This window comes from Chiloscyllium plagiosum, chromosome 2 (assembly GCF_004010195.1).
Source record: "Chiloscyllium plagiosum isolate BGI_BamShark_2017 chromosome 2, ASM401019v2, whole genome shotgun sequence".
NCBI lineage: Eukaryota > Metazoa > Chordata > Chondrichthyes > Orectolobiformes > Hemiscylliidae > Chiloscyllium > Chiloscyllium plagiosum.
Genome location: NC_057711.1, coordinates 24950390 through 24975777, shown reverse-complemented (window position 1 = coordinate 24975777; position 25388 = coordinate 24950390). Strand labels below are relative to the sequence as shown.

The following is a 25388-nucleotide window of genomic DNA, read 5'->3' as shown; positions in this document are numbered from 1 at the left end:
GCACTCATGCTAGCAATGTGGCTTCATTAACACAGACCATTTGAGTGTGCTGTGAAAGTAAGTGAATTTACACCCTGTTGACAGGGTCTGGTCATGATTTTGGGCTCGAGATAAACGTTTCCTGCAGCAAGCTAGTGTGCTACTGCCATTTTCTTCATGCTGATTGTAGGTCTGAGGTTGTCACATGCAACAAAAAATAAATGCATCACCAGCTCTGAACCTGTGGTTAGTGGACACAGTCAGCATTCAGCAAACAGGAAATTGTTAACTATGGCCTTAGAGCCCTCAGCCTTTGTCTGGAATTGTAGGAGATCGAGCAGCTCACTGTCCATATGATAATTTGATACTAGGATCACTAGAATAGAAAGTAAGGTATCAGACAGCATAATGGAGAAAAACCATGAAGAGGGCTGGTACATACACACAGTCCTGATCAATTCCATTAGTGACTGGAGATGGGTCAGAAAATTCATCATCTGAAACAAGCAAAAGCATGCCAGTTTCTCTCAGGGCAGCTGAATTTCTCAATCACCTCGCAGAGCCCCTCATGACTGACTGAATCAAAGGCCTTGGTCTGGTTAATGAACCTCTACTTCCACATATGTCACCTACTGTATCCATTGCACTCAAAGTGATCTCCTCTACCCTGAAGGCAGGACACCAACTTGCAGATCATTTCAGAGCACATCTCTGGGACACCCGCACTAATCAACCCCACTGCCCTGTGGCTGAACACTTTAACTTCCCCACCCAATCCCCCAAGGACATGTTCTGTTCTTGGCATTTCTCCTGGAGCTGTCCAACTGCTAACACACTTAACCTCCTTGTTTGCTGTATACTTTATTGTAAGTGGCTAGTTACCAGTTTGCCTACATTGGTGTTGTATGCCAAGCTGTCCAACCATAGGAAAAGCCATGCCATTGAGGTAGCTAGATCTTGGACAGCTTTCTTCAAGATCCACAGCACGTGCCTTTGCCTCACCACTGTACTCAGTGTCCTAGACTTTGCAGACAGATTTTCTCCAATATGCCTCTCGATCTAGAGATGTGACAATTGCAATTAATCTACGGCAAATATTCCGAACCTAAATGACAAAATGGAATTAGCAACAGCATGTTTCTTTTTTAAACTGCAGAACTGCTTCAAAATGCCTGTTTGCAGGAGTTCTGGTGCTGTGAGAAATAAAGCAGGAAAAGCAAAAGGGGAAAAAAAAAATCTTGGTTATTGAGAATCTTGCTAGCATAAACCTGAACATAAACAGAGGGAAAATAAAACAGCTTTGAAGTTTATTTGAAATATGCAATTCAGTTATTACAAAAAGAAAATAAATTCTCTTCAAAACCTATGCAACACATCAGACATCCAAAAGCTTTCCATTCGTATGTATAGGTCACATTTTCATGGAGTTCAGCTGTTATTGGAAGCCTTTCAGAAGTGTCTTGGGCACCTAAATGATGGTCGAAGAGTGTGGTGCTGGAATAGCACAGCTGGTCAGGCAGCATCTGAGGAGAAGGAGAATTGACATTTCAGGCATAAGCCCTTCATCAGGAACGAGGCTTCTGGGCCAAGGGGGGCTGAAAGATAAATGAAGGAGGTGGGGAAGGTAGCTGAGAGTTCAATCTGTAGATGAAGGTGGGGGGTGATGGTGATAGGTTGGAGAGGAGGGTGGAGGAGGAGGGTGGAGCAGATAGGTGAGAAGGAAGCTGTACAGATAGGACCATTCAAGAGGGTGGTGCCAAGTTGGAAGGTTGGGACTGGGATAAGGTAGGGGGAGAGGAAATGGGGAAACTGGTGAAATCCACATTAACATCTTGTGCCATGGCAGAAGATGAGGCATTCTTCTGGCAGGCATCGGATGGTTAGGGTTTGGCCCAGGACCTGCATGTCCTTGGGGGATTGGGTGGGGAAGTTAAAGTGTTCAGCCACAGGGCAGTGGGGTTGATTAGTGCGGGTGTCCCAGAGATGTGCTCTGAAATGATCTGCAAGTTGGTGTCCTGCCTTCAGGGTAGAGGAGATCACTTTGAGTGCAATGGATACAGTAGGTGACATGTGTGGAAGTAGAGGTAAATTTCTGTCGGATATGAAAAGATCCTTTGGGACCTTGGAAGGAGGGCTCTGTTTGTAGGTGGTGGAAATGGCAGAGGATGATGCAATGTATCCAGGAGGTTGGTAGGGTGGAAAAGGTGAGGACCGGGGGGATTCTGTACTTGTGATTGGAGGGGTAGGGTGCAAGGGCTCTGCATACATCGCATCATCCTTTGCCACTTCCACCACCTACAAACACATCCTACCACCAGAGATATATTTCCCTCCAATCTGCATTTGCTCCCCTCCCATTTATCTTTCAGCCCCCTTGGCCTCCAAGCCTCATTCCTGATGAAAGGCTTATGCCTGAAACATCGATTCCCCTGCTCCTCAGATGCTGTCTGACCAGCTGGGCTTTTTGAGCACCACACTCATTGAATCTGATCTCCAGCATGTGCAGTCCTCACTTTCCCCACATACACGAAGTCCTATTCCCATTATAACAGATCCTAGAGCTACCTGAGAGCAGGCTATTTAGATTGAGTAATATATACTGTGGTAAGATTAATAAGGTCTAACAGTTGAGGATACTTTGATCACAACATGCTAGAATTTCAAATTTCATTTGAGGGAGAGCAACACGGTGGAAATGGCATTGGTGAACTCAATGCTGAGTCAAACATGGCCCTGTTAAGTTCAGGTTTCTCTCAAATTTGAATCACATCTATCCTACCAGTGAAAATGGAATGTGTTGGAATTGTAAGCCAGGTCCTGTATCATTTTTAAAGGCATGTGGAGTCTCCATGAATCTGAAAATATGACCCCATCATTGGAGTATGTCTGAAGATTCATAAAAGGTGAAAAATCTGATTCGTTGTTTAATCCTAACAGGCAGGTCACTGCAATCATAGACTTGGCAAAACAGACTTCGAAGTGCTACTGTTTCTGCCCTGTAATCTTAACTCTATAAACTAAGAGAATTCAGTGGAACTCAATTCACAATTGCCAACTCTGCTTTCTTCACTTGGCTGTAAGCCCAACCTTCCAAGACAAGCTCACCCAATGTATATATACAAAATACATCTGTTATGACACCACATAAAACTCTGACACTGGCAACATGCGAATGAATGATAAGTGGTCTCAGTTGACCATAAATGAAAAAAAAAGTCATCTGGAATGTGCAGTACATCTTGAACATTGCAACATTTATATAAAAAAAAATTGGTTATATGCCAAATTCTTCTCATTCACAATATTCCAGTCACAGAACAACATTCTGCTTGGCCATTTATTATGGAGATTTTTTTTTAAAATAACAGTTTTGGATAAGCAGGTCTTTTGTGCAACTTCGTCCTTTATGTGAAACATCAGCTACTTTTGCCAAGTGTTACATTAATTCGTAAAGTTATTGAACAGTTATTACAGAAAATGGATCTCAAATCCAAATACAGAATTACATTTTGGCATTTAAACTTTAAAGGTGGCTCATTAAAACAGGAGCAGAAATAAAAAGAAAAGAAATTAACAATTATTCCTCCTGTTCACTTTCATAGTAACAGTGTCCCTACTTCTAGGGCAGGAATCACAAATGTACAGCACGGAAACAGACCCTTTGGTCCAACTCATCCATGCTGACCAGATATCCTAAATTAATTAAGTCCTAGCCAGCACTTGGCCCATATCCCTCTAAACCCTTCCTATTCAAGTACCCATCCAGATGACTTTTAAAATGTTGTAATTGTACCAGCCTCCATCACTTTCTCTGGCAGTTCATTCCATATACACATCATCCCCTATGTGAAAAAAGCTGCCACTTAGGTCCCTTTCTCCTCTCACCCTAAACCTATGCCCTCTTGTTCTGGACTCCCCCCACCCCAGGAAAAGACCTTGTCTATTTACCCTACCCATGCCCCTCATGATTTTATAAACCTCTATTAGATCACCTCTCAGCCTCTGACACTCTAGGAAAACTGCCCCAGCATATTCAGCTTCTCCCTATAGCTCAAGCCCTCCAACGCTGGCAACATTCATGTAAATCTTTTCTGAACTCTTTCAAGTTTCACAACATCCTTCCTAAAGGAGGGAGTAGTGTAAATCCCTTTTAAATCTTTCCCCCCCTCACCTTAAACCTGTACCCTCGCATTTTGGACTCCCCCCATCCCAGGGGAAAGACCTTGTCTATTTACCCTATCCATGATTTACAAACCTCTAAGGTCACCGCTCAGTCTCAGGGAAAATAACCCCAGTTTATTCAGTCTCTCTCTATAGCTCAAACCATCCAACCCTGGCAACATTCTTGTAAATCTTTTTTGAACCCTTTCAAGTTTCACAACATGCTTCTGCTAGGAGGGAGACCACAATTGCACACAGCATTCCAACAGTGGTCTAACCAATGCCCTGTATAGCTGCAGCATACTAACTCTAACTCCTTTACTCAATACACTGACCAATAAAGGAAAGCATCCCAAACACCTTCTTCATTAGCCTATCTACCTCCGACTCCACTTTCAAGGAACTATGAACCTGCACTCCAAGGTCTCCAGGAACTTACCATTAAGTCCTGCCCTGATTTGCCTTTCCAAAATGCAGCCCCTCATATTTATCCAAATTAAACTCTACCTGCCATTCCTCAGCCGATTGACCCATCTGATCAAGGTCCCGTTGTACTCAGAGGTAACCTTCTTTGCTCTCCACTACAAGTCTCATGTGCTTCAGAGGAGTTAATTAAAAATATCTAAAAGCAGGTGATTGGGATTATTTTATTAATAAATAAGTGGGACTGGAGTACGGATGGAACTGTAAGACTGAGAAGTTAATAAACTTTACCGATAAAGAAAGACATCTTGCTTTCTGTCTTATCAATATCTTCAGAAGCTGGCTTCAATCCACAAAAATTGCAACTGATCCAGCACTGCAATGGAGTGGTCGACACTGGGACTGTTGCATGTGGGGTCATGACCACCACCCCGTCCCGTCTCCTTAAAAACGCCATAAAATGGCAATAACAGGACAATCCCAGGATAGTCTCACTCAGCTCTTATTCTCCAGTTTGACATAGGATTTCTCCATCCTGGTGGAACAAACCAAATATAAAAATTCCTTCAGAAAGTCCTGCAACAAACATTTGGGGGAGCAGCGGGGAAGGTGGGATGAAGATTCACCAGCTTCCCTTGGCCCACCAACAATTTGCAGAAAAAGTTAAACAAGCCTGGATCTATTAGATCCAGGTTCCACTCAAAAATCTGGGCACAGTATGCTTTGTAGCTGCTCTCGTTTGTTGGAATTTCAAAGACAAGGAAGTTTCATTTTTACAAAACCACTGTTGACAAATGGAAGTTGCGGAGACATGCGAAAAAAAATCTCCACTAATCATAATTATAATAAATAGGATGTCCTATGATGATTGAGATAGAAAGAAAAGACATACTGCAAAGCTTTTTTATCACTTCACTAGAATGGTCTGATATTTTCATACACATGGAAAGGCCCCCTGTCTTAGCAAAATTAGCAGTAGAGGTCCAGAATCATGACCTCCATCTCCAAAATGTGCATCCACTATTTTTGCAGGGACGGTGGCAGCTGATTCGGAGATTGTACATCTAATGGTTCACAACCACAAGCGCACATGTTAAGGTGCAGCTGCCTCAATCAGAATGAATTTTTAAAACATGACTTCTGGGGTTCAGAGTCAAGATTAGAGTAGTGCTGGAAAAGCACAGCAGGTCAGGCAGCATCCGAGGAGCAAGAAAATCGATGTTTCGGGCAAAAGCCCTTCATCAGGAATGAGGGCTAGTGAAAATTCAAAGATACTGGAGTTCTCTGGAGATACAGAGTACTTCTGAATCTGGACCTAGGACACCTTTGAGAGGGCTCAGGAGTAATTTTACATTGTTAAATGAAAGACATGCATGTCCATAAATTGGATATAAACTCAAAAGATAGTTGACTTGCTATCAAGGCAATATGATCTACTTTTTGAATTTTTGAAAGAGACTGCACTTATTTAAAAAAAGAAATCAGTGTTTGTTATTTTACTGCTGTCTATTACTGGATTAGTGTTAGCATGACTGATTTCATGATCCTTCATCGTCACAATGAGGTACCTGTAAATTGTCTGTTTAATGGACAGCTCCATGTGATTATAAACATTGAATTGGGATGATGACTTCAAATGCTTGTTTGAAGGCTTTAAAAATGTTTAGACAAAATGAATGGAATTTTACAAATGATAACATTCCTTTCAATAATGGATTTTTTCATTAAAATCTATTCAATCTCATGGTAGGTCCTGAGGTATACCCATGGTGGATACCTACGAATGAAAAGGCAAAGGGTGCTATTTAGGGAGCAGAGTTTGTCATTAAGGAGTAGTATTGGAAGGGTAGTCATTTGACCCAGAAACTGCTCCTCCATTCAAAAAGGATCATGGTTAATGCACCCCAGGCCTCAACATCTCTTTCTTGCCAGTTCAGCTCCTTGATATTTATCTGTTTAAATACTCTCCATGATCTCCAAAACTCTCTGGGGTAGAGAGCATTCACTACTCTTTGAAGAAGTTCCTGCACATCTCAGTTACAGAAAGAGGGACATTTATTTAAAACGATGTCCCTAGATCAAGATCTCCCATGGGTGGACACATCTTCTCAATATCCATCTGGTTAAGCCGTCTCAGAATCTTGTATGCTTCAATGTCACCTGTCCTTCTTCTAAACTCATGAACAAAATGGTCTAAACTGTTTATATATTCTTGCTAAGTTGGTCCCTTTATACCATGCATCAGTCCAGTGAAATCTCTTCCTCTCCAATACCAGTATATTCTTTCATAAATACAGGGGGCATAACTTTACACAGTACTCTAGGTGCTGCCTTAGCAACACCTTGTATAATTATAACAAAACTTCCCTGGTCCTCCTAGCAATAGGAGGCCAATGTTCAATTTGGCCTCAATTACTTGCTACACTCGAATGTCACCTTTTTGTGTTTCATGTAAAAGATCACTCCACTCAAGTGCTGCACTTTTTGTGGAGTCTCTCCCCATTTAAATAACAGTTCATTTTCTTGATTCGTCCTCTCAAAATGCATGATTTCTCACTCTCCAACATTACACATCATCTACCAAGTTTTTGCCCACTCACTCCTCAGAAACTATTTGCAGGAATGTATTTCTTTCCTCGAATACTGGTAACATAGCAGTTTAATTATCAAGGTCAACCATACCCATGTAAAGCTTTGCTGGTAATCATTGAGCTTTGCCAGCGACGAGAACAGATCATGAACAAGTCTGACATTAATTACATAAGAGTGCGGTTTAAAAATGCCAGCCACTACAAAGAATGAAACTTGATTTCAGAATAAGGAAATTTGCATGTCCACAATGGGATTAACCGCACTGCCGTTACATAAACAACAAATTCAGAAAAGCCTTGAAATCCAAAACATCAAAACAGGAAGTGCTGAAAGACAAATTGATGCCTATAAAAAGGCTTGTCGTACCAGAAATGGTCTACTTAATTTACAGGCACTGACCTTCTACACATTTTCATTGATTTACGTAAAGATTCAAAATGCAGAGAGTGAAGACCATTCCTGATTAGTCTTTCCTGTACTCACCACTTTCATGCACTGATTCAACAGAGGCATACAGCTTTGACGACAAGCTAACAAACCTTTCCCCCCAACCCAACAGTGAAGAAAACAAAAACTCTTTTCATATTGTCAAATTCAGAATTGTTGCTAACCTCAACATATTTGTCACTGGAAACATACCTGGAAAACAAGTAGCTAAGTGCTCCATGAGTGCCTCCTGTGTGACTGGCTTCCTTGAAGCATTCATTGCAGAGATGGCCAAGCAAAGTATTTCTCCAAGAGGAATAAACTGGGACTGGCTGATGGGGGACATGCTGATTGGTGACACATCACCTGTAGATCAGACAGAGAAATAGACTCCATTAGGTTCATGATATAAAATATAAGCTATATTTATTCTGCTTAAAAGCCACACCAACCCTCCGAAGAGTAACCCACCCAGACCCATTCCCCGATATGTACCCTGATTAAGGCACATAACCTACATATCTCTGAATTTGATGGGCAATTTAACATGGCCAATTCACTTTTTCTGCACATCGTTGGATTGTGGAAGGAAACTGGAGCACGTGGAGGAAACCCACGCAGACACAGGGAGAATGTGCAAACTCCACACGGTTGCCAGAGGCTAGAATCAAACCCGGGTCCCTGGCGCTGTGATGCAGCAGTGCTAACCACTGAGTCACCATGCCGCCCCAACTCTGCCCTCATCAATCCTCTTTGTTACTTCTTCAAAAAACTCAATCAAGTTCATGAGGCATGATTTCCCACGCACAAAGCCACTTTGACTATCCCTAAATAAGTCCCTGTTTTTCCAACTACATATAAATCCTGTCCTTCAGGATTCCCTCCAACAACGTGCCCACCACCAACGTCAGGGTCTATAGTTCCCTGGCTTCTCCTTAGCACCTCTCTTAAATAATGGCACCATGTTTGCCATCCTCCAATCTTCCAGCATTCTATCTGTGGCTATCAAGTGATACAAATATCTTAGCAAGGGGCCCTCAATCACTTCCCTGCAGAGCTCTAGTGTATACCTAAACAGGTCCCAGGGATTTATTAATGCTACAGTGAAATTTTATTAAAACAGTCACAGCCAAAGTCTATCTGAACATTTGAGGCCAGAGATATGCATTAGGCCAGGAACGATAAGAAGCATCCATTTTGCATATGAAGAAATGCAAAAACTTCATCTAGGTTGCAGACTGTGGAAAAACCTCCATTTTACCCACTGAACCAGGAAACTAACGAACAGTTTGAGAGCAAGCATAATAGAGAAACAAATATTTTATTATAAAACTAAAGTGAAAGCTTTATTAGATGGAAGCACTGCAGCAGTTTAAAAGCATGGAGACTTTAAAGGCAAGATAACTGAAACAGCATTAAGATACTGCAAGATTAAAAGCCATCAGATTACAAATAGCATTGGAATGGTGTATATTTGGAGCAGCTTTAAAATATTAAGAACAGATAATATTTAAAAAAAAAAGCAATGGCAGGAGCAATAACACCAAAGATTAAAGACACCTAAGGCAGGGCAAGTGACTGAGGTGTCAGTGCAGGAGCATATTGGGGCCAGAGACAATAATTCTATTAGTTTTAAAATAGTGATGGAAGAGGAGAGACCAGATCTAAAAGTTGAAGTTCTAAATTGGAGGAAGGCCAGTCTTTACGGTATTAGGCAAAAACTTCAACACCTGATTACTTGCAAAAATTTGCCCCCAAAAGGAACAGCTGGATAATGGAAAGCCTTAAAACATGAGATAAAGGAGAGTTCAGAGACAGGATTTTCCTCTTAGGGTGAGAAGCAAGGCTGGTACGTGTAGAGAATGCTGGATGAGTAGAGAAATTGAGGGTTTGGTTAAGAAAAAGGACAAAGCATTATGTCAGGTATAGATAGCAGAGGTCAAGTGAATCCTCAGAAGAGTATAACGGGAGTAGGAGTATACTTAAAAGGGGAAATCAGGAGGGCAAAAAAAGGGGACGAATAGAGTTAAGGAGAATCCAAAAGGGATTTTATAAATACATTAAGGACAAAAAGGATAACTAGGGAGAGGATAGGACCCCTCAAAGATCAGCAAGGCAGCCTATGGAACCACAGGAGATGGGAGAGTTTCTAAATGAGTATTATGCATCAGTGTTTACTGTGGAGAAGGACATGGAAGATATAGAACATAAGGAAATAGATATGGACATTTTTTCACGATGTCATTATTACAAAAAAGGAGGTCGTGCTGAATGTCTTGAAACACAAAAATGAATAAATCCCCAGGACCTCATCAGGTGTACCCTAGGGCTCTGTGGGAAGCTGGGCCTCTTGCTGAGGTATTTGCATCATTGATAGTCACAGCCAATCTCCAGTCTTCCAGCACCTCACCTAATGTGGTGCCACTATTTAAGAAAGGGGATAAAGAAAATGAATAAATTACATTCAATAGGACCTACAACTGATGACAAAATTGCCAAATTAAAAAAAAGCATAAAATGCTTTTGAAGAAATTCTAATCACTTTTGAGAATTAATTTAGTCCAACATAAAATTCTTGCTCTTAAAGATAAACAGACAAATTTCACATTCAGGAAAATCAGGTAATTTTAAATATGACATCTAAAAGACTAGGTTGGACCATTGGGAATATGGAACTTTGAATTCAGAATTTGTAAAAAAGACGAATGGGTTTCTGGATTAATAGTCCAGTGATAATACCATTTGGCTGTTGCCTCTCCTCATAGTAGAAAGACAAATGTTTATGATGATGATATTGTGATTGAAACTCTACTACTGCATAAAAAGATACCACAGCCATTCTTAGGGGAAATTCATAATTCAACTGATCAGAGTTTGACAGAAATGGTTTCTACCAATGGATACCGTATTAAATTTTGGGCTTGATACAGAAATAAAAGTATCACCATCCTGTCAGATTAGATACCATGGCTGAAGAAACAGAAGTTATTGTCTACACAGTGCAAGTAGAACTCCTCCCAAAATTACATTTATGCTACAAGTAACAATGCAAACAGCAGAAGACAAAGAATTGAAAATGTGCCCTTAATGCACAAGCAAAATTTCTCAGTTTTGAGCCCATGCACTTCTTGACCTCCACAACATTGCAGGAGCAGAAGAAATTCCATATGTTTCAAGAGAACAACCAGTTCAGAAACAAACCACTTGCTGACTGATCAGTAAAGGGGCAAAACAGTGGATGACATCATGGTGGCTTCCCTGTGTCATGGCTGAACCCACGCAGAAGAAATCAACTATCAAGACTAACTATTTTGGCAACAAAGAGAGCTGTTTCCTGTCTACACAAAAGGAAGATTGAGATATTATGGAGGTTGATAGGAATGGAAAATGTTTCCTCATCAATTCAGATGACAAAAAAAATTAACAAACTTTGCCAGAAGCAGCAAAGACTGGGAATAAGAATGCACATCACAACCTATATGAGCTCATTGATGAATTTATAACTGATGTTGTTCAGACAGCAAAAAGCCTGAACTAAAACAGTAAATTTAATTTGGATACCAGATATGGGGTGACCCAAATTCAATGTTTCCTTCTTTTGTCTTTTAAAGAGGAAATGTCAAAAATGATGTCAAAGACAATGCTACATAAGCAACAATCCTATTGTACCACAAGTGGATATGTTAAAATGTTTAGTTCACAAGAGGGGAAAATGGAAGCATCCAAACTTCTAATAAATTGAAATAAATAGTTTACATATTTTGATTGATTGATTGATTTTACACATTCATAGCAATAGATTGCTCCTTTGTGAGATATACAGGGAGATTTATCATACAAAATGCATCAGGGAAGCGGAACAGAGTGCAGAATATAGTATTACAGCTGCAGAGAAGGTGGAGCATGAGAGAAATCAGAATTAACATTGAAAACGTCAGTTCAGCAGTCTGATAACAGCAGGGAAGCTGTTGTTCTTGAATCTATTTGTACAGGATCCAGTGACAGAGGGGAAGCTCAGACCTAGGTTTCAGAGTTTAGAGATGAGAGTTTGTTTAGAGTTAAGGTGTTGAAGGAAGAACTGTAGTCAATATGTAGGAGCCTGATAAAGGTATCCTTGTTATCCAGATGTTCCAGGGATCAGTAAAGGACCAGGAAGATTGCACCCGTCGGGGACCTGATGTGCTCTTAGGCAAATTGTGAAGAATCAGGTAATTGAATAAGCTGGAGTTGATGTGAGCCATGACTAAACTCTCAAAGCATTTCATAAATATGGAGGTCAGAGCATTGGATGGTAGTCATTATGGCATGTTGCACTATTTTTATTTTGCTATAAAGTCTGTGTCTTATGATTCTGCTCCACAATCACCTGATGATGGAAGTAGTGCTTCGAAAGCTAGTGATTCCAAGTAAACCTGGAGGACGATAATCTGGTGTTGTGTGAGTTTTAAAACTTTGTCCACATCAGCCCAGCACCAGCACCTCCAAAATCATAATTTTTACTCGGCACTGGGATTATGGTGGTCTTCTTGAAACAGGTGGGGAAATTCAGATTGTGGTAAGGTGAGGTTAAAGACGTCAGTGAATACTCCGACCAACTGGAACACACAGAATCTGAGTGCACAGCCGAGTACTCCATCTGGGCCAGTCGCTTTCCAATGGGTTCATTCTCAAAAAAGGAGAAAGTGAGGACTACAGATGCTGGAGATCAGAGTAGAGTGTGGTGCTGGAAAAGCACGGGTCAGGCAGCATCTGAGGAGCAGGAGAATCATTGTTTCCGGCAAGAGAAGGGCTCTTGCCTGAATCAATGACTCTCCTGCTGCTTGGATGCTGCCTGACCTGCTGTGCTTTTCCAGCACCACACTCTCTACTCAATCTCAAGGAGGCCAATCTAATGTCTGCCCTGGTGACCATGGGTACAGGTGCGTCCGAAGCGGTTGGGATAGGTGATGTCGTTTCACTGCCCTTCTTTCAATGGGAGTGTAAAATGGATTGAGCTCATTGGGTAGGGATGTATTGTTGCCCGTGATTCTGTTCAACTTGTAACCTGTCATGTCATGTAAGCTTTGCCACAAATGATGGGAGTCTGTGTGCTTGGTCTGGGTTTCAACCTTAGTTTGGTATTGCCTCTTGGCATGTCTAATGGCCTTACAAAGATCATACCTTGGATTTCCTGTATATGTCAGGGTTGCCCAACTTGTAAGCTTAAGACCTGGACTTCCATAGGGAGTGGATCTCCCAGTTCAATCGATGACTTCCAGAGGAGGAACATTTGAATGAGCTTCTTTGGCTCACACAGTCTTCTATACGCTTACTAATAAAGTCTGTGATGGTAGTGGCATACATTTGTTTAGTTTAGCTGCTGAGGATTTGAATATAGATCAGTCTAAACTAATCTATCCTGTGGAAGCCCTTTTATTGCCTCAGTCTAACACTGCACTACTTTCTGAATTAGATCCTCATGCTTCCATTTCTGCCTGTAGGCCAGGAGAAGGAGTACAGCATTGTGATCTTATTTTCCAAAATGCAGAGGGAAGAGGGAGCAGTAGGCATCTTTGATGGTTGTATAGCAATAGTCAAGGATGTTTAGACCTCTGGTGGAATGGGAGATGTATTAATGGTATTTTGGCAGCACATTCTGGAGGTTGGCCTGGTTGAAGTCATCAGCTGTGATGAATGAGGCATCAAGGTATTCTGTCTCAACACTGTTTGGAGTGTTGTAAACTTTATCAAATGCACTCTTCACCTCCCTATGGGAGTGGGATGTAGACCACTTTCAGGATAGCGGAGATGATAGATTCTTGACCCAGGCAGTGTAACACATGGAGTCACCACATCTGAGCACCAGGTGGTGTCAATTCAGAGGCAGACTTCATCACCCCTTGCCTTGCCCGAGGACGCTGAGCAGTCCATTCAGTGACCGGAGAAACTTCAGGTTGTAAGGCAGTCAGGTGTAGGAGTGAGTCATGTCTCTCTAAAAAGGGAACACACAGCAATCTCTCAATATAAAAATAACTAAAAATCTTTGAATGTATAGGATGTAAACCACAGGGAAAAATACATATTCTATCAAGTAATCATTCTGAAAGAGCTAATGTTGAGATTATATTAGGTTCCACCAATCTGATAATCTTTCAGTGTTGGGTGGAGAATAGATGGGGTCAGACATGTCATCTCTTGCTCCTTTCAGTCTTAATTATCCAATGTAACTTGTACATCTTGCGATCATGCAATAATCTACACGTTGTTGTTAAGTACCTCTTTTGTTCCAGACTAAATAGTGGTTGTTTATCCTCTGCCATTGTTAACCGATTAGATGTTTAGATTCAGCATAGAAAAAAGGAGGATTGTTGGCAGTATTTTAAGCCAGCCATAAGCCTAATATGTTTAACACCGCAACATGTGACAATGCTGGAATTGTAACTTAAGTTAACCATCATTGACAAATACAGGTTTAAGCTTGCTTCTGGTGAACAGACAATTAAAAAAAAAGCAGCATTCTGATTTCCCAATCAGAAACCTCTGCTGCAAGCATTTGTACATAGTTGCTGGGCAAAGAAAGGATCAGGTTCACTGATGAAGTATGTGCAGTTTGATATACTGCTACTACCAGTGACCAAATCCACACATGAACAATGACCAACTGGAACAAGATTCTGGACTGCTTCCACCATTCGGAATACAATAGCACCCCAGCATAGATGCCTTTCAGCAAAAGATCGAAATTGGAGCGATTCCAAGTGGGGAAGTGAAGGGAAGAGAGATTACAATGCATCTCTGAGGAATAGTTTAGAAGAATAAATTGCCAACTAGAAACCATGTTTTTGCACACTTTTCATCAACTTACAGTTAACTACAATAGTGTTGCAAAAATATGTTGCTTTCAGAGATCTAAACTCATTTCTGTAAAGCCCTCTAACTAGGATTGCTATCAGAAAGGCCAGCTTAAGGAACCCCTTTTATTGTAGGCCCTCAGGATTGACAAGATACATACATATACACTTTATTTTCATTGAAGGTGCAACCAGTCTAGTGCTATGTGCCAGTGTAAACTGGAAATTGTGACACTGAGTTTTGCATTCCAATCTATAAATTCTCACCCTGTGACAAGACAGCATTGTTCTCTTGTGTACCAAGACTACTATTCTTCTTGATTGTACTGGTGCGAGAGGTTGCAAATTTGACTAAAACCATGGATTTCCCAAGGCAAAAATGAAGCAAAGAATAGACAAAAACAAGTTAACAAACCATTTTAAAATTATTGACATGCATTTGCCTCTTGTTGCTTTTACATTTTTCCCAATAAGAGGGAATGAGCTCAATGGTTATAAAAAAACATGTTCAAAATTTAGCCGAGAACTTCATAAGTCACCCAAAGAGTTCTATACTTGCAAATCATTTGTTAGTCGTTATTAGATCACGTGTACTTCATTCACATTTCTCACTGTCTTGACATTTCTATTCAATTTCACCTGCTTTAGAGTGCTTTGCAATTGTTATGTATTATACAAATGGAAAGTTTATGACATTTTAATTTATTCCCCAAAAGGTCTATTTGCCAACTGATGTGCAATAAAATTCTGGAAACTGAACTATAAGCACTTAAATCATAAACTGAGTTAGGGATTAGCACTCCATTCTTTGCTAGCTTACAATGCTACATTTGGAGCATATTTCCATGCTTGTTATACCGTAGAGAGTTATAATATTATAGCTTAACGTGGAGACAGCCTTACTGGAGAAAAGTCAGGTCAGTGTTAATTAGAGTTTTCCCCTTCTCTGTTTACCTTTTGCAGTTGGGAAAAGTGTTGAAATAATGGAGTTTCTGTCTCTAATGTTTAAAACCAGGGAGAAGTTGAAATTCCACAGATTTCAGTAAGATACTGGAGGAATGACAGGTCTAAAATTAAGAAAAAAGCAACTCAACAGCATAAATAAAAGCCAGAGGCACAGCCATGACAATTTTGAAAGGATTTCCTGCTATTATGTGCAGCCTCCATGCTGGTGTAAAATCATACTGAAAATACATTTCAATTAAGAAATTAATATTAACAGCGTGCAGCTAAACCACAAAAAATGTTACTGGTTTGATTAATTAGGGATTGAAATATTTACAAGTGTTGGTTATACATTTCAGCAGGAGCTTCTTACATTGAGTGTAACCTTGAAGTAGAAAAATATCCCAAAGTTCTTTGAAGATGCATAATTGTATAAAAAGTACTGTCAAGACAAAGTTGAAGCTAGGAAAGAAACAACCAAGAATTTTGTCACAGATGGCCTTTAAAGAGGATATTAAAAAAAAAGAGGGAGATGAAAAGATAGTGGGGTTTACAGAAAGAATTAAAAAGCATTGGTTCTAGATGACTGAAGGAAGTGAAGTAGTACAATCCACTGAAAATCTGGTTATTTATTGAAGAATTATTTATATTATTTGTTCACATATGAAGGTAGCCATTAAAACAGTGAACTGAGTGATCAGGTGAAAATTCATCTCACTGAAGGCTACAACATGAAATGTTTTGTTATAAAGTTAAAAAAATCACATAACACCAGGTTATAGTCCAACAGGTTACTTACTGAAAACGACACCACGTACATGCACACTAAGAACAAAATAACCTGTCGGACTATAACCTGATATGTGACTTTTTAAACTTGGTACACCCCAGTCCAACACCGGCATCTCTAGATCATGTTTTGTAATAGGTATTAATTGAGGATACGACTTTGCATTTTCAAAACGAAAGTTAGATTGATGTTGAAACAGTGGAAAATACAGGGTATCTCCTGGCAGGACAATGCGTACCAACATTCAGGGGATCCCCAACATGTTTGACCTAGAGTCCATGATGAGGCCATTAGCTGAGTCAGGTGACCCAAATGGGTGATGGTCAGATTGGCATGCTTTCTACTAGAACGATATCAAAACCAACACCTGTGTTGCAGATATCCTTGTAATCGAGTCCTCAAATTGACTCGGATCATTTTCAATACATGGAAATCCTTGCTGGTGACCAGAGTGCCTGGAGGCAAATAGGACATGAGAAAAGGAGCAGACAAAAGGAATGACCAATAGCAGAAAAGAGATTTTGCAGGAAGGAAAAACACTACAAGTTATTCAAGTTAACCTCGAGGCAACTTTATTCAACTGTGCCAGTTGTGGAAAGGATTATAATTTATTAATCCACTTCTCCAGCCACAATAGACAGTATGTTCAGTCTAGAATTGACATACACCCTGGGACTCTTGTTTCCTGAGACAGATGGATGCCATCAGAGGGTAAACCAGGGCTTTAAGCTGAATGGTTTTCCTCTGCAACAAAAAGCTGCCTGAGCCCGATTTCTTTTATTCCACTTAGCCTATCTCATGCTCATATAAAAGTCATAGCTCAACCTAAATTTTTATCCAAGACAACAAACTGAACTGTAAATAAATGGCAACTTTTGTCAACTCTACTGGTAGTATTATCCAATAAGCAGTGAATAATTCCTGCTCTCAGGCAAAGATGGTCATTTCCTTGCTAATTCTTTCAATCAAGTTTACTCTGCGGCAGTCACTACCCTATTTATCTGATTTTCCAGTGGCAATGTGATGAAAGCACTCTATTGAGGTCTCAAGAGGAGGACAGCTATATGCTGCAGAATAAATGACTAGTTATTTCCTAATTGTGACAAAAAAAAAAACAGATTTTTCAAAAACAGGTCATGGTTTGCTAATATTCCATAACAGAGTTATAGTTCCAGGATAAAACAGATCAGTGATTCTTCTATCAGGATACAGGCGGCAGGCAAGTCTGCATATGCTGTGGTGACACAAAGAATACACACATTCAAAGAAGCACTCAGCATCATTTTTAAGTGACCAAAAGCAGCAGCCAGTCTCAAAAGGTGGCATTGCCGGAAGTTGAGGAAATAGTTTCAGCTGGAGGTTATGCATTATCCAGGGTTTGGTGAGACCCTGAGATAATCATGCCACTGTTCCTGTCACATCAAACCCAGAGTTAAAGATCACTGTGGTTTTGTTATGTGGACGGATGGAATTCAGATTCTGTAATACAGTAGCCCCCCGTACCCGCGGGGGATACACTCCAAGACCTACTGCGGAAGCCCGAAACGGTGGATAGTAGCGACCCCATTCATTTAAAATGGGAAATTTACCTTCCCGGCGGCCCCTTGGTCCCTGGTCCTGGAATGTTCCATGTAATATGCTGAGGCTGCGGTAAACCGCGGGTAACTGAAACAGCAGAAACCGACTCCGATTTACAGCTGATGAAAAATGTTCATTTTTCATTTATATTTTAAAATTGGCAGCATTACCAAAATTTAAATTACAACACAAGGGCCCTTCTCCTTCCAGAAAGCAGTGACCTTATTTTATACAGAATACATGGTGATGATTTTGCAATTATGTGCAGATTCCCCTCCCTAGTGGGGTCTCCTCACTACCACTCCTTTTCCCCCACTCACCTTGGTCCCATCGCATCACCTGGGGAAGGGTTCTTCCCAGAGCTGCAGACAAACCTCCTGCTGCGCTTATTCCCTCCCACCTTCTGCCCCTTGTTAAAGTTTCAGGTATGCAGCCCCTACTCCAGCTCTGCCAAAGTCTCATTCCCAGAGGCGAGATATGGTACAAAATATATAGAATCATACAGCGCAGAACCAGACCCTTCGGTCCAACTCATCCATGCCAACAAGACATCACAAACTAACCTAATACCATTTGCCAGCATTTGGGCCATATCCCTCTAAGCCTTCCTGTTCATGTACCCATCCAGATGCCTTTTAAATTGCTGTAATTGTACTAGCCTCCACCACTTCTTCTGGCAGCTCATTCCATACTCGCACCAACCTCCGGTCCTTTTTAAAATCTGTCCCCGCGCATCTTAAACTTATACCCTCTAGTTTTGAACTCCCTTACCCTGAGAAAAAGACCTTGGCTATTCACCCTATCCATGCCCCTCATGATTTCATAAACTTCCATAAGGTCATTTCTCAGCTTCCCATGCTCTGGGAAAATCCCTGCCTATTCTGCCTCCAATCATGGCAATATCCAAGTAAATTTTTTCTGCACCCTCTCCAGTTTAACTATATAGCTTTCCTATGGAACAGTTAAGCACCTTGCCCAAGTCTCCCTCGCTGCATCTCTTGTAGTGAGAGAGATCAGCAGCACATGCACAGTGGGCCAAACTTATAAACGCAAGCACAGAAGACCCAGAACCGGTCTGACTGGAAGAGCACCAAAGTATAGAGAAAAACGTTAATCCGGTGTTGATTTAAAGCCAGCTGTGTACTGTTCACTTAAAACAGGTTTACAGATGCCTGAACACAACATTAATGAGGAATGTACCCCCTTCTCTTGGAGGGTGGGTTGACTCGGTGAATAGCTTGCATGACGGCAGGTAAAATTGCAGCCATCTGTCTGAATGACAATGAAGCTATTTACAAATGTAAGAGGACACCTCGCTTCATCTCTGAAAAGACAGGTGATGCTGGGGGATTGTAGTTTAGAGGGCCCTGTAATTTCACTAAAGCATTTCACCAGTGTTCATTGTGATTTATCTTCCTTGCTCACAAATGTTTCCTAATTAACATTTCATTGCCTTGGTGATAAAGACAGTAGATCAGACTGACAAATTCTCTGTTCAATACTTTCATCTGATCCTGCTTTGGAAGACCTGCCGTGGGTTTTTCTTTGCTGCATTATGCAATTCAGTTAAGACTTTACACTTTAAATACTGCACTTTGGAGTGCATTCCCATCTCATTGCAATGCTACTGCCAGGCTGCTTTGTGTGCAGGAACAGGCACATGCATGAAAAAGGATGCATCTCAGGGCTCGTGGAGCTCAGTCACTCTGCACCTACCTGAATGCTCACAGCATCCCTGCCTTGCCTTTTTGTGTTGCCGCATCATTCAGAACTGGCAGGCTTCTGTGCTTCTGACCTGCTTTGCTTTTCAGCACAGACAAAGCTAGGAAACATGTCATGTTTGTCAGTCATCTGTCAAAGAGTGCACATGATACTTTACTGCACCATGCTACATCCATGTCACAGATACATATAGCATAGCACTTTGAAAAAGCCACATTTTCAACTCAGACTCTCCAGCATCTGCAATCCTCTGTAATGCAGGTCTGTACTGTAAGCACCAAAAGTACACTGCTCCCTTTCCCACTGCAGCATGTACTAGCACCTTATGCAGAAGGCACACGAAATGTGGTTCAACCAAACGGCCATATCTCAAAGTCTAAGGGTCCACAGGCTAATCAGTGGGCATTATCCGATATCAGACCAGGAGCTTAGACATGGTCAGTGATAAATTAGGGGTGATCAATGTCAGGGGTTCTGCACCATTCCCTGAACTGTAATGGACCACACAGTCAGTCCTGAAGATCCAGCACAATCATACAGGAGGTTAGTGGTCAGATGGAGTTTCAGAGGTCAGTCAGGAATCTGGGCACTCGGCAATCAAGGCTGTCCTTTGGTCATGGAGTAGGCCATGGTCAGTCTTAAATGCAAACTTATGGGACACTGAGTTAGGAAAAGAGTACATTCCCTTAGACAGGGATCAAACATAGTAGGGCACTTTGGACGGGTAGCTTGTTAATGTGATTCTTGTACTTAGTGACAACATTGACAGGTAGGGTGTAATGTAAAATAGCAATACATTTATGTACTGGAGCCTGTGATAATGATGAAGTCTCACCCATTTCTCCTATGTGCTCTCAGACGCTTTACTCGCGCTTCCCTCCCACTAATGGCATAGTGGCTCAGGACCTGGGTTCAATTCCACACTCTCGTCTGTGTGGAGTTTGTGCACACAGTCTCCTCGTATCTGCTCGAGTTTCCTCCAGGTACTCCAGTTTTCTTGCACAGTCAAAAGACATGCAGGTTAGCTGGATTGGTCATTTTAAATTACCCAATATAGTGTCCAGGGATGGGTGGATTAGCCATGAGAAATGCAGAGTTATGGGCATTGGGTCTGGGTGGGATGGTTTTTGGAGAATTAGTGTGGACTGGATGGGCCGAATGGCCTACTTCCACACTGTAGTGATTCAATGATTCTAACAAAGGGTTAATCCTGGCTGGCTAGAAATGATTGGGTGAACAGCCTGGCCTTTAAGCATGGCAACATTGCAGAAATCCTAGTAAGGGTGTGTAACCCTGCAGTCGATGAGGGCAAGAAAGCAAAAAAAGCTACACTGTTAGGAGGTACAATGCATAAATAATGAAGTAAACCAAGAGCAAAATTGCAGGAGCTAATTCAGTAAGCTCATGGCGAGAAACCCTCCATGAAACTCCCTGAAATTGGCACTAAACCAATTTTGGGCAATGTTCAGGTCCATTCCAGTTTAAAAAAAAAGGTGAATTTTTGTCTGGTAAACAGTTATGTTATTTTATAAACATTAAATTCCTTTCTAAGGCAGGCTTGGAAGGGTAGGTTAGATGGATAAATGGCCTTCTTCAAACCGAGAGATTAAGAAAACTACAATTCAATCTCCTTTTGCACTTGCTGTTGCCAGCCGAGTGTGCTGTGAATCACAAATTTTCCTCTTATAGTCAGTCAGTCATAGAGATACGTACAGCACGGAAACAGATCCTTCGTTTTAACTTGGCCGTGTCAACCAGATATCCCAGATAAATCTAGTCCTATTTGCCAGCACTTGGCCCATATCCTCCAAACCTATTCATATACTCAATCAGATGTTCTTTAAAATGTAATTGTACTAGTCTCCAATTCCTCTGGCAGCTCATTTCATACATGCACCTTTGTGAAAGAGTTGGCTCTCTGGTTCCTTTTAAATCTTTCACCTCTCACCCTAAACTTATGCCCTCTAGTTTTGGACTCACTCAGCCCATGGAAAATACCTTGTCTATTTACCCTATCCATGCCCCTCATGATTTTATAAACCTCTATAAAGATCACCCCTCAGCCTCCAACGCTCCAGGGAAAATAGCCCCAGCCTATTCAGCCTCTTCCTATAGCTCAAACGCTCCAACCCGGACAACATCCTTGTAAATCTTTTCTGAACCCTTTCAAGTTTCACAACATCTCTCTGATAGGAGGGAGACCAGAATTTCTTATTCTACTGTTTTCAGCCTGTCTCTGTAACACTTGCAGGATTTATTGCTTAATACCTTCAAACAGAGTATAAGTTTTCTGCTTTTGCTTTACAAAAATAAGCAAGTGCAGATTTGTAGTCCCAGAACACGATCATTTCCCAGAATACCAGGTCATTTATACTAAAGGAGAACCATATGTCTCTCTCAACACTGCACCACTGTATAACCTGGATTACAAGTTTAAGTTGAGTCTGCATTTGTAAACTAAAAACATCCCTACTTATTGCAATGCTCATGTTGTTTTATACTTTGATTGATATCTTGCTAATGTTCTTTAAAATGCCTTCTCAATACAATAGCCACCACAATGCCTTTTTTCAAAAAAAAACAAATTGTATAGGAATTTAAAGTATGGAGTCAATTCCTGTGGCAACACCAAGTTACTGTGTCATAAAATAAAATGCTGACTGGTTTTCTCTTCACAGGCACCATTAAACTTTTATATCAGAGACTTCTTGGGGGTTGCAAAAATATCTTACCAGCAAACTCTTAGAGGCCTGCTGATGAGCTGTAAAATTGTGTGCAGGCACTTGTGTGCGTTTGTCTGTTTGAGTGGCTCAGAAATATCATACAACACTTCAAAAAAGAGGACAGGTTCTGGTGGTGGCCTGATGAAAATTCCTCTTTCAATTCAACATTACACAAAATCAAACAAATTAGCCACTCATTCACCACATCCATTGTTCTTGGCAGATTGTACTGTGCGCAAATTGGCTGTTGCGTTGTTTACATTTGAATGATTGCACTTTAAGGTATCCTAAGGATATTGAAAGATCCTACTGAAGGCTCCATTCATCACTACCTTCTGTGTGCTTTAAATTCAGTGCTCAAGTTCAGTATTATTTCCATAAAGTTCAGTGAGCCTTCCCACTCACAGTGAAAATTTTGTCAGAAAATTGGTCAGAGATGCTCTTTACTAATAATCGGCACTTTGCTTGTTACCAGGTCAATCTGCAAGTTGGCAGTAGGATACAGCCAGAGAGTACAAGGCAGTTAACCAAAACCTACCTGCCTGGGTATTGTGTCGCCCCGTCAGTGAAAAGATTATTTTATAGTCATTTCAAGTCTACATTAACAATGGTGGGGAAAGCGAAACATTAGACCAACAGGCGCTGTGACCACAATATAGGATTCAATAGTTTGGAAATTCATAATACGTCCTAAGCATTGTTACAAACAGAAATACTGCACAGCCACCATACTCCAATATTTATAAAAACGTTTGCTGTCTTAATTCTGATCAATAAGTATTGCACACCAATACAGTAATATTTTATTTGCAATTGTGCATCTGTAGGGAAGTGTTTGAGTCTAGTCAAATGGCTCAAAATGAAAGATCAATTTAAAAAAGGAGGCGGCCATTTGGTCTGGTTCACCTGCACAACACCTTCTCCTGTCTAACTACCTCTTGAATAACTTCCAATTTTGTTGTTAAAATTGGTTTGCATTCCTTTCCTTAGAAGATCTAATTTAAAAATAAGACATTTTAAATAATAAATGGATTTAATAATAAAAAAAGCTAGATGCAAAGGAATTATTCCCTCTGATAAAGGGAATGAAGAACAACACTACAGCTAAAATCAAACTATTTTACACATGAAGGATACTGGAAATTTGGATTTCTCTCTCCAAAGGCTCTGGATGCTATGTCAAAAGACATTTGCAAAGCTGAAATTGATAAGTATTTGTTAGATGTGAGCATCATAAAATAAAAGGCAGGTGATGGAAGAGAGGCATAGAGCAGCCATTACCTGACTGAACAGTCTACTTATCTTCTGATGTCTCCAAAAGCTGTCATCCTTAAAAGGACATTTCAGATTTCCCACCCTGTTCCTCACATAATATTCCCAAACTTAACTTTTACTACTTTCTGTTGTTCAACTGGAGACAAAACACATGACTGCATGGCTGGAAAGATGGAGGAGGGGCGCTTTAGACTGTGCGACACAAAGCAACTCTGAGGAAGATGGAACCTGTACAGGTTAGTCAGTTGTATCTGAACAGAACCTGGCCGGAGCTAAGTGCAATGCATTACATCAGCGCTGCTGGGGAGGATTTAAACCAGTTTGACAAAGGGATTGCACCCAAGAATAGATACATTGGGACAAAAAGTCAGAAATGAAAATGGAAAGTCCAGAATTAGTGGATGAGTCTTGAAAACAGAGGAGAAAGTGTTGGAGAATAAAAAAAAAAAAGGTGTTTTTAGTACTGAATAGCAATTTACTTCACAAAAGAGGGAGATGATACAATTTTTAAAAAAATTCATGGGCTTCACTGGTAAGACCAGCATTTATTGCCTGTCCATAGTAACCTTTGAGAAGGTAGTAGTGAGTTGCTTTCGAGCCACTGCTGTCCATATTCTGTGGGTCGACGAACAATACCGTCATGAAGGGAATTCCAGGATTTTGACAGACATCGAAGCAATACCAATATATTTACAAGTCTGGATGGTGAGTGGCTCAGATTAGAACTTGAAGGTGATGGTCCCCATGAATCTGCTGCTCTTGTCCTTGATGTTATGCTTGTAAGTTTGGAAGGTGCTAGTTAAGGATCGTTGAATTTTTGCAGTGCATTTTGTAGGTAATTCTGAACAACTGATCAATGACAGTGAATAGATGTTTGTGGAGATGATGTTAATCAAGGGGGCTGCTTCATCCTGGACTGCGTTATTCTTTTGGAGTGTTGCGAGATGCACTCAACCAGGCAAGTGATGAATATTTCATTAGTCCTGACCTGTGCCTTGTAGATGGAGTCTCTTACTGGAGATGGTCATTGCCTGGCATTTATATGGCACATATTATTTTCCAGTTTCCAGCCCAAGTCTGAATATTATCCAGGTCTGTCTGCATTTGGATATGGACTGCCTTAGTATCTGGAATCATGAATGATGCTAAACTTTGTTCAATCATTGGCAAACATCCCCACTTTTGACCTTTTTGATGGAAGGAAGGTCATTGATGATGCAGCTGAAGATGCAATCCTGAGGAAGTCAGCAGTGATATTCTGGAGCCGAGATGACAGGCTTCAAACCACCACAACCATCTTCCTATGTGCCATGTATGATGCCAACCAGAGAACAATTTTCCTCCAATTCCCAATGAATCCAGTTTTACTAGGACTCCTGATGCCATCCCAGTCAAATATGGCTTTGATGTCAAAGGCTGTCACTCTCACCTCATCTCTGGAATTCTGCACATTCGCCTATGTTTAAAGCAAGCCTGAAATGAGGTCAAGAGCTGAGTGGCACTGGTGGATTCCAAACTGGGTGTGAGTGAGCAGGTTAGTACTGAATAGATGCTAATTGATAGCATGGTTGAGAACGCTTTCCATCATGTTACCGACAAAATCAAGTAGACTGATGGGGAGATAATTGGCTGGGTTGAATTGGTCCTGCTGTGTGTGCACAGGACATACATGGGCAATTTTCCACATTATTGGGAACAACCATAATTAATGAGGAAGAACTTGAATCACTGGCTGTGATAAGCAAAGGGAAAGTGGAAGCATTAATGTAATTAGCATCCCGTATAGCTGATAAAATAACCAGGGCTCGATGAAGTATTTCCCAGAATATTAGAAGAAGCCATGGAGGAAGGGTTCTGTGGTGCAATGGTCATGTCGCTAACTCTAGGCCGTGAGACCTGGGTTCAAGTCTCACCTGCTCCATAAAACGTGTAATGACATCACCG

At 40.9% G+C, this 25388-nt stretch overlaps 1 protein-coding gene across 7 annotated transcripts in view; it reads right to left on the bottom strand.

Moving 5' to 3' along the window:
* Positions 1-25388, bottom strand: part of LOC122557644 (storkhead-box protein 2-like) — a 323710-nt gene that overhangs the window by 23259 nt on the left and 275063 nt on the right. For 6 of the 7 annotated variants that reach the window (XM_043705438.1, XM_043705457.1, XM_043705449.1 and 3 more), the window contains exon 2: positions 7795-7947. In XM_043705438.1, coding sequence (XP_043561373.1) covers positions 7795-7947 — 153 coding nt within the window. Of the gene's footprint in view, positions 1-4854; positions 5067-7794; positions 7948-25388 lie in introns of those variants that run through there. The other variant, XM_043705487.1, reaches the window with a different exon arrangement.